The 10720-nt window shown below is 41.9% G+C and overlaps 1 protein-coding gene and 1 pseudogene across 2 annotated transcripts in view; both read right to left on the bottom strand.

Moving 5' to 3' along the window:
* Positions 1-812, bottom strand: part of LOC110436274 — a 4495-nt pseudogene extending 3683 nt beyond the window's left edge. The window contains exons 1-2 of the transcript XR_002454092.1: positions 198-812; positions 4-44 (exon numbers count right to left, since the gene is read on the bottom strand). The product of XR_002454092.1 is annotated as a cysteine proteinase 1-like (transcript). The remainder of the gene's footprint in view (positions 1-3; positions 45-197) is intronic.
* Positions 3581-10423, bottom strand: LOC8058659 (3-oxoacyl-[acyl-carrier-protein] reductase 4). Its single transcript, XM_002447596.2, has 11 exons — positions 10034-10423; positions 7928-8070; positions 7328-7381; positions 6057-6137; positions 5910-5955; positions 5732-5826; positions 5629-5661; positions 4963-5097; positions 4785-4878; positions 3863-3945; positions 3581-3781 (listed from the first exon to the last, which is right to left on the bottom strand). Exons 1-11 carry the CDS (start codon positions 10185-10187, stop codon positions 3749-3751), a joined length of 951 nt encoding a protein of 316 aa, XP_002447641.1. The 5' UTR covers positions 10188-10423; the 3' UTR covers positions 3581-3748.

Genomic DNA, 10720 nt, shown 5'->3' on the forward strand with positions numbered 1-10720 from the left:
AGCGCCCCCGATGTGCTGAACGACCAACACGACCCGCAGGACCCCTGCAAATAAAGAAATCCACTATAAATCAAAACAAATTGATAAACTCTGGCCATTCCCCATCGAGCGAATCCAAGAAGAGGAGACGCGGTTCTGGGATTGGATTGAAATTGAATCGTGGCGAAGGAAGAATCAAGGACGGGACGGCACAGGACCTGGTCCTTGACGGGTCCGACGGCGCCATGTTCACGCCAGTCGAAGTCGGTCGGGAGGCCGTCGGTGGGGAGGATAGGCGCCTCATGCGCCGACCCCGACCCCTTGAGCAGGTCCTGTCCGGAGGAGCGGGAGCGGCGGAGGCCGAGGAACTGCCGCCGGAACTCGGCGGGGGTGAGGTCAGAGAACTTAGTGACCCCGTGCACCGCCGTGGGGTCGAGCCGCTGGTGGCGCCGCGAGCGGAGAAGGTTGGCCTTGAACACGGACATCCGGTGCGCGCGCTCTTCGTCGTCGCGGTAGGTCTTGCCGAACCGCCGGACGAAGCTCGCGAAGTGCGCCTCCGCGTTCAGCTCCAGCTCGTCGTCTGCGCCGTCGCCGACCACCTGCTCGATGAGCGGATCCTCAGCGGCGGAGGCGTCGGGCGAGCAGAGCGCGGCAGTGGAGAAGAGGAAAGCGAGGAGAAGGAGTAGGAGGCGGCGAGCCATGGCAATTGGTCGTGTTAGAGCTCTGTGTTGCTTGGGTGGCTGTCCCTGTTGCCCCCATGTAGGATGCGGACATGCGGTTGCGTGGAGACAATAGCGATTAAGGCTGGTATGTTCTCCTTGCTTGTTGTGTCAAACTATCATCCTATCAATACCGTGATAAGGATATCAATTCTATCAATACCGTGAGAAGGACTTCAATGGTAAATTGTAAAGCTACGCGTAGCAAGGTGTTAACGGCTTAACGCAGAATCTGGTCAAGACACCGGGAGGGAATAGATCGTCCGATGGTCTATAACTCTATATGCAGTGAAAGTAGATCTAATTGGTGAGGTCAACCAACATGTTAGTGAGCCCAATCCAACGCTCGTTATTCGCTCAAAATCCCCACGAATGTCTCTTAGGAAGAATGTCCCTTCATCTGCCAGTGGCGGACCCAGGAATTAAAATCAAGGTAGTCTTAAAAATTTTTTTCATGCGCAACATGACAAAATTCAAAGAAAAAAATCGGTAAAATAACTATAATATAAGCAAATTGCGACAATACAATTTAATGTTCGAAGTTTACATAAATTAGTCTGAAACTTACACAAATAGATTACATATAAGATAATGTCTTACATAAATATAAAAGACTACTTTAGTTTGCGCTTTCTCATTGCCATGAAAGCATGAATTATGTCATTATCACGCTCAATAAAGGTAACCAAACAATTGTTCAATAGCCTATCACTCATACTATTTCTCACTTTATTCTTCACTAAACACAAGGCAGAGAAAACTCTTTCAACACTTGTCGCCACCGGTAAGATCAATACCAATTTAAGGACTAAGTACACCAAATCATAATATTCATGTTTATTAGTGTCAACAAGCTTGTTAGAGAGCTCACCGAGGGTGGTCAGTCCTTGAAATCTGTTATCCATCTTCACATCTTCAATATAAGTGCCAAGTTGAATTTCAAGTGTCCTCAAATCCAAACTTGAAAAATCATTGGGATAATAAGTTGCAAGCTTGAGGATTTTCTTAGCATCAAATGAGGCAAATGAATTGGAAGGATTCAATGCTGCCACATCTCACAGAGTCACGGCCTAAAAACATATCAACAAATTTATTCAATTCTTGGCTCACAATCTCACAGAGTCACAGCCTCACAGACAGTAGATCTGGGAGAAAATCAAATCCCTAAACCAATAAACCAGGAAGCCATAGTTACTGTGCACAAATAAAATCAACTCACTACAGGAACAGAAGACTTGGCCTGGGCGCTTGCCGCTTGGCCGGCGCCGGTGCCGCGGTGCAGACTGCCCACTGGGGACTGGCGGGCGGCGGCCGTCGAGCGGACTGCCGGACTTTGTCCAGGCTTCGGGCGCCGGGCGAAGGGCGAAGGCACCAGGCCGACGGCCGGCAGGGCGAGGCCGTGAGGGTGAGGGAGGCGGGAGGCCGGAATCCCGCCGGAGCGTGGAAGCGTCAGGCCGTCGCGGCGGCTCCTCCTCGCCACTTCGCCATTCGCGTGGCCGTAACTCGCGACTCCCAGCAGGTAGCGACGCACAGAATGTCGGGTCAGGATGAACGGAGGAAAAGGGAAGGGAGAAAGAAGAGTACTGGGCTGAAAGGTGTATTAAAATTTTTTTGGCCAAAATTCAGGGTAGTCCTGGGTCTACCTGGACTACCTCTTGGGCCCGCCACTGTCATCTGCTAGTGATGTTGCTTCTCCATTAAGTGAATTCTAGCAAATACCCCTTGTGCATCTCTCCTAGATATCAACTCGACATGCTCAGCAACGGTTGCAAGATTATCGGCAATTTCATTGAACTCCTCTTGCGCAATATTCACGCTGAGATCCAAGAGACAGGAACAGTCATTGACATGAGTTAGCAAGGCATTGATATTCAGATTGGCTTTCTCTCCTTATCAACCAAGTACTCACCGGACTAAGATACTTAGGGCAAAGACCATCCTGTGAGTCCGGACTCTACAATAGCTCCTCGTTCCATTCCACATCTATGTGTGGCACCACATCAAGCACTAGTTAGACGTGGCCTTGTTATAACATTCTTTTGAATACTTGAGGAGAAGAACACTTAGTAGGTCTCTATCATAGCAATTTTACTTTTATGCCTTCCTCACCACAAGCTCCTTGCCACTGTGATTCATGACGAATAACTAGACCGCAAGTCCCAACCTCTGGTGGTAGTGTCACCCACACGAAGCCTCAACCACTAAGGGTGGGCTCCAACCTGAGTCACTGCCGCCGCCATGTGGATCTACTCATTGGATCATGTGTGTGCTTAAACCTAAGTCGCTCTAATGAGTATAAAATTTTTACTACAGTTTAAGCATACAATAATTATATTATCATAAAAATTTCACCACAACTGGACCATAGAAACTGCAACTATAAATTATGCATTTAATTACATAAAAGCATAGATCTAAAGCCACAATAAATACTTTTTACTAAAACATATCATATTATATGTTCATCTACTCATGTAAAGTCTAACAAAATTTTTTTTTTTATTTTATGGTTTTTCTCTGATTTACTGTGATTTTTGAAAGATTCAACCAAAATAAATAAATAAAAAAAACCACCTTCAAAACCAGTAGGGTGGTGTTTTGTCTGATCTTGAAGTTCAAGGAGGAAAAGTGGATTTTTATGAAAGTTGAAGAAGGTAATATAGACTTTTTCCTTTGTTATATAGTCCTTAATCCTACAAGCCTTGGGCTTGGGCTGCGACTTGGCCAACGGACTTGATAGCCCATGCACATATTGCTACGGTCCATCGCACTGCTTGCATGACACTGTTGAAGATAAAGCATAACGATGATCATGGATAACTCGTGGGAAATCAATCAGCCAGGATCCCAGTCAAATAGCATTAACGAATTGGCACATATCATGACATGAAAACACAAATTTGAACTTCCAAATGCCTGATTTATTCCCAGTGAGTATTACAAAGACAGAGACAAACCTAATTTTGTTGTCCAAAATCGCCCGTGCACAAGGGAGTACAATACCATTAAATGTTAAGCAAAAGTAGAAGTACATCAAGCTAACTCAAATCTTACATTACCATCCCTCCATCAATTGTAAGCACCTGCGTGTAGCAAAGGGTTAGTTGAGATGTTCAGAAACAAAACCCTGAAAAGTGCGCATATACATTCGTAGTTTCACACACCTGTCCGGTCATATAGCTAGCTGCGGGGTTAAGGGCCAGGAACTCGACTAGCCCTGCAACTTCCTCTGGTTGGCCGTATCTCCCTGGAAGTAGCATAATAACGTGTACCATTAGGGCTTAGCGGTGAAAGTCTGACATATGAATCTTAAGTTAACCATTTAGTGGGAAAACGAGAATGAGCCAAAAAGAAAAGAAAAAAGGACCAAAGCAATATGATAATACAGTATTTGCATATTCTGCCAAAATTAATGGATTAGAGCATCTCCAAGAGATTAGCCAAATCATTTTTTAAAGGTATATTTTGCTATTATTGAAAGAAAAATGTCTCCAACAGACTCTGTAATGGCTCTTCAAATTTAAAAATTCTCCATCCCACCTTATTCGCTCTCTACTTTTGGATAGCCTACCTCACTAGCCATCCTTTATAGAGTCTGTTGGAGTACTCTAATATCTTTTTATCAAATCTATTTTAGAGAGTAGCTAAATCAGTAAATTTGGCTAGTCTTTTTGGCTAATCTCTTGGAGATGCTCTTATGGTTCTATAAAGTGATGCTTGAGCCACTGTGTACAAACAAAATTTGGATCTCAATTTCATATGGGATTTCAGTTCCCGGCTTTGCTTTCTAATTTCTTACTACTCTTTTCTTACAGTGTTTTTAAAGATAAAAAAAATGCTAACTCTTATTATCCTATGCTGGTAATTTGTAAGTTGGGGCCACTTGTCACCTGTTAATAAATAGTACCAGCAATAACCGAATAAGCTTCTTTTCACAATCTATCAGAATACTAATACCAGCAAGTAACTTTCGTATTTGGAGCGTCACTTATAACAAACTAAAAAGTACCAAAAGGCCCCTGGCCAAGGGTGCACCTTAAGATGCAATCCAAGGAACGAGATGATCAGACAGCTTAAGATGCATACCTAATGGAATGGTTGACAAGATTTTCTTCTCAAGCTCTTCTCCAAGTTCGGCAGTCATATCAGATGCAATGAACCCTGGTGCAATAGCATTCACCTGCATGAATATTCAGAAATGCATCAGAAGCCAGACTAGCCAAAGTTCCAAGGGAGCCAATAATGAAAAGATACAAGTTCAGACATTGATATTTCTGCTTGCATACTCCCTGGCAACTGTTTTCGTGAAACCAATCACCCCAGCCTTGGCTGCACTATAATTAGCTTGGCCAACATTGCCAGTAAGGCCAACAACAGATGCAATGTTGATAATTTTTCCCTGCATTTTTACATAAAAATACACACATTACAACAACTTTTTAGAACATATACAAGACAAATCAAACATAACTCATGGTAACAAACTATCAGCCCATTACTGAGGCACGACTCAATAATTATGCATTATCAATGTGAGTCACTGACTGGTCTAAATTCTTAAGGTTTTAATTCCTTTCAGTTATTCATGAACACAAGGTAAACAATCGATGCAAGAAGCCAGTAATTTCGTTGTGCTTCTGAAAGAAAGTTAATATATCCTGAGTCGTGACTGGAAACTGTGTAAGAGGAAGAGTTGCAACAGTTGTTTACTTATGATGCTTGAGTATTGCAAGAGTCCTTAATTCTTATTGGTGCTTTTCTAACTAATTTGCCAGCTACCTACCACAATTCATACATGCTTCTAATCCTAGGTTGCATTTGTACTTTCAAATCCTGAAAACCAGTTGTGTATAAATAAAATTAAAAGTTCTAGTCCAGTTAGCATTCACAAGAGATGTGCGAACCAATTTGAAGAGCAAACAGATTGTACCTTTTTCTTCTTCATCATTACTTTTGTTGCAGCCTGCAATGAATATGTTGCTGTAAGATGCATATAAATATAAATCATAAACAAGGAATGATTGCAAACTTACCTGTGTACACAGGAAGACACCTGTAAGATTGAGATCAATTACATCTTGCCACTGAGATTTCTTCATCCTCATCAATAACGTGTCTCGTGTAATCCCTAATAAGAAAATATTGTTTATGTGCCAAACAAAGTCGACCAAACAGGGAGCTGGCAATGTGCAATCTACCATGGGAACATACCTGCATTATTTACCAGCACATCTATTGTTCCCCATTTATCTAGAGCCTAATTCAATTAACACATGAATCATAAAACCATGGTAATAAAGATTGGTGTGTTTAAAAGCGAAATGGAACATTTCCTTTCTGTAAACAAAATACACTCACTGCTTTCATCATAGATTCTACATCAGCTTCTTTTGAAACATCTCCTCCAAAGGTGACAGCTTCACCACCAGATGCTTCAATCTGCAAAAACAACAATATAAGCATCTGACTGAGTACATGTTCAAGATGGAAAAGGAAAAAAGATAATAAACTGCCATGTCAATGATTGCTCTCAAAAAATTTCTAGGCAGACAACTGTCACCAAGTTTCAATGGGTACTTAAATAACTAATAATTTGCCTTAATCGTGCAAAAAGGTTAATTTTAATTAACCACATTCAGGAATCACCTTTCTATCGTTTTTCTTTGTCTGCACTCCTTGCATTGTTGTTGGTACTATTCTACTAGTCTAAAAACAGTAACAATATACCAGTGAAACAACCAAAGATGGTGCAGAATAAGAAATTGACATCACATTTTTATTTGATTTATGAGATATAATTAAAGGGGCCTATTTATTTGTTCTGATGCTGCAGTGTCTCACAAATGGCAATGAGAATTAAGGACAGTGACATTATCACATTACTAATGATGATAGTGTATGATATGAATTAGGTTAGAACTTAGAAGGTAAGCATTTGCCAGAGTGAGAGTGAACAGCGATGAGTTAAGGTAGAATGTGTGAAAGTGGGTTCTTGAGGCAGAGTAGAACTTGGACAGAGGATATGCAAGGCTGAGGGCGTATGTGAGACTATAGGGAAACCTTACTTTGATTATTCCTAGCTTAAGGAAAACAGCTGCATGGATGTCTCTTTAATAAGAATTAAGAGGCAAGCCATGGCAAAAAGTACCATTGGCTGATTTGCTGTGAGAGAAAAACACTGCTGAATGGCTGGCAGATTCCGCTGATTAGCTGCTTAGTAAACCATGCAACAACCCACAATGTCCCATGTGGCTAACAAGCCAACTGCATGCACTTATGCCTACTAAGTACTAACAACATCTTAAATCTTAACTAATGCATCTAGTACAAATTAACTAAGTATTGTGCCCGTCATCCAGTTGGACCAAGGCCCAACCCACAACAATATATGAATTCCTTTATGGAGCCAACCATGAAAGAACATTTGAGTCTGAGATAAGGATTGCAAAATGCTGAGAATCAGGGAGAGCAATAGCAGCAGTCATCTTAACTTGTAGTGAAAACCAAAGCAATTTACTAATAACAGTTACAATAAATTGGTTATGCACAGCTTGATTGTCTCTATGCTGCTATCTAAAGAGTTTCAGAGGAAAGGAAAAAAAAAGTAATTTGTGAATGGACATGCTCACCTCTTTGGAGACCTCTTCAGCCTCTTTCGAGGACCGGGCATAGTTAACCAGAACCTAAAAATCAAGCAAGAGTCAAGTCCCTGAGATTAGATCAACATGTAATCACATCAGAAAGAAGACACTTTTATCTGGAGGCAGAGATGCATTAGCCTGTATCTAGGCTTGTGCAGTACAGTCTGCCCATGTTTGGTTGCCTTCAGAGGCTCTTATGCAAGAATTGCATAGTGCTCAAAGCGAAAGCAGCTCCAATGCATCATTAGCTAATACATCAGATTTGGTCATATTAGGCAATACAGATTTGCACAATCTGATGGGGCCACACAAAAATGAAATATTATCACCTCTCCTGCCTCTACTAGATACAGGTGACTTCTACTACAATGCATCTTTCCTATGCAGGACAACCAAAATATGGAGGTGATTACATGCAACACAATAAGCAGCCAAACACAATTTTACTAAGATGCAGCTTGCCTATGTAGGACAACCAAAACCCAAGACATTGCATACGTTTATGCTGGCTTGAGTTGTGTTGCATAAGGTCTAATAGAGGCCAAGGCTAATGCAAGCAAAGCAACAATCACAGCCTAAGTTGCTAACCTTGCATCCTGCTTTTCCAAGGGCTAGAGCAGTTGCCTTTCCAATCCCTCTAGAGGCACCTGTAACAATAACAACTGGAGCTTCCAGCCTGGTAGCATCTTTTACAACTGCTTGTTCAACAGCGGCAACATGGGTTTGCACACCTGCAGACAGAAGTTTTCTTAGCACTGACTACAAAGAAACAATTAGGTTGTTTCCAGCTTGCTGTGACAGAAGTTTAAAGAGGATGCTACATTCTTTATTACTCTTTCTGAAAGAAATGCTTCAACTATGTATTGGTAAAATCATGAATCTGTTAAGGAAAAAAGTTTTATAGAAACTCAAAAGCAAATCCATTGCATATAATAAAATGTAAATTTTCAACAAGGCAATAATAAAACTAATCCGCTGTTTTAATGTTCGGTGCAACTGGATCTTTCACTTCAAATTAACATGATGAACCTAGCTAACATCTGCATGTTCAGCATAACATGTCATTACAGTATAGTGAAGTACATCAATTTGTGCTATGTGCTCGTTCAATTATTACTGTCTTCTACGTCTTAAATGCAATGAAATTCAAAGTGTCCAAAAATATTGCCAGTGCTTTCAGTCACTGAGGGACCATATTAAACCTGTATCCAGTACTAGGCTATTTCTTTCACAACTGGTAGACATACCCTAAAAGTCCACTAAAATATTCAGCTATCTAGAATGAAATCCTACTCAGGTCTCATTTCTCTAGGTCAAGTTGTCAACAGTGTTGAATTCAAATGCATATCTCGCTGTCCAGCTAGTTTCAACCTCACTGTCAATCTAACTTAAACTGGAGCAGAATTGGGGATAATCAAAGGACAAAGAAAATAAATGTAAGTTTCTGAATGAACAAAATTTGACTCTCAGTATCAATCAGCGCAAAAAGAATCATGCATAGACACAATTTTCCAATTGGAGAAGTTAATAATAATCTACCTCCAAAAACTTAGTTATAGCATTTCACACATATGATATATCACATTTCTTATGTATAGTAGCACAAGATGCAACATTTGTAGATTTGTTAGAAAAAAATGTCCTATAAACTCCAATAATATTCAATTACTTCTAATTACATCTAACATCCATTCATTACACCTATACTAGCTCTCAATGTTTACAGAGATAATCAGCCAGTCCTCATCCTCTTAGTTCTCCCAACCACCAAACAATCTCAGCATTTCCCATGACCACTACAAACATGTGCGAAGAAACCCTGGTGTTTCCACCACCAAGCAAATCAGCCTGTCACAATCCCTGTACATGGCTATCAGATCTCTACATGTGATGAAACAATGGCATTGGCTAGGTGTTCTAAGCAAGGCAAATGGAAGATCAACATAGGCATCACGAGTGAGGAGATACTTGTGCTACACTTGAGATCATTGGTCACTGCAGTGAAGGTCAAACACGCCAGTCAAGCACAATATTGACTGGGACAGATCTGGATTAAATGCCCATAAAAAAAACTAAGACTAATGGTGTGGCATTAGGCTCAGTCCAACAGCAGTATCTCAACATGCAAGGATAATATGAGCCTTTTATCATTGAAATCCCAATGCATGGCCATTTAATTAGTAGGTTCTGCTACGACCAACGCTCCATTAAAACTATTCCACAACAGATTGTACATAGAGCAGGTACAGAACATGTTCCAATTTCCAACTGAACAAAAGGTAATCTGAGTCAGACTTTTCATGTTTAATTAACAAAATGTAAAACTAGAAATGGAAGCTACAAATTTCAAAAATAAAATGAACTGTTTAATAAGACTGTTTAATACACACAACCTGACTAACTCCATCATGATGCTCCATAGTAACACAGATATATCAAAACAGAAGTAATCCTGAACATAGATCGTTAATCCACATACTACGCAAAGTTTCACCTAGCGAACGTGGATCCTAGGCTGGCAGCACAAGCAACCAAGCAAGCATTCCAGCTAACGGAATATGAAAACAGCATCATTTCGCTCGCCATGCTACGGTACAGAAGCTAGATCTCCGAACTCTACCCGCAACAAGACGACACTGATCCGCAACACAGCAGTACTCTTGAACGAGATCAGCTCAGAGAGGGGGCCCTCACCACAGAACCCGCGGCCGGACCGCAGCGTTGGCGAGGAGCGGGCGGCACCTCCACCGAACGTGACGAACCCCCGGCGGGAGGCGGCGGCAGCCCCAGCGCGTGGGGCAGCCGGGGAGGAGACTGCTGCTGCTGCGGTGGCGGCGGCGGCGGCCATGAGGGAGCGTCGGGACGCGAAGGAGGCGAAGAGGAGGCGGGAAGCCAGAGGGAGCAGTGTGCTTTGGAGATGCAGGCGGAGTATTTGTAGCCGTGACGGAGCACGGTTGCGGAGGAGACTATTGGGTGGCTGGGGCTTTGGAAGCTCAGCGAGGACGGCGCGGTGGGCGGAGAGCACGAGGCGAGGAAGGGGACGGGGACGAAGGCGGGTCCGAACCCGGGGCTCCCCTCTTCGTCCAGTGGTCCGAGCACGACCAGGCCCACGGTCTGACTTAGGGGTGTTTACATAAAAAATGCAAAATACAAAATGTCAACTAATTTAGATTGATAGAATACAAAATGTTAAAATTTCAGGATTATGTTTAGTTTTATATAAAATGTAGAATTTATTGTCCTCGTAAGAACCTCATGAGACTTTTTTGGAGTTTTTTTTTGTCTCTTGAGTCCAAAATCTAAAATGGAGAATGATCACCTTTTTGTCAAAAACTTTGTATGGTGTTTAATTCTATTTTGCAAAATGATGAACCAAAATTT

Source organism: Sorghum bicolor, chromosome 6 (assembly GCF_000003195.3).
Source record: "Sorghum bicolor cultivar BTx623 chromosome 6, Sorghum_bicolor_NCBIv3, whole genome shotgun sequence".
Classification (NCBI taxonomy): domain Eukaryota; kingdom Viridiplantae; phylum Streptophyta; class Magnoliopsida; order Poales; family Poaceae; genus Sorghum; species Sorghum bicolor.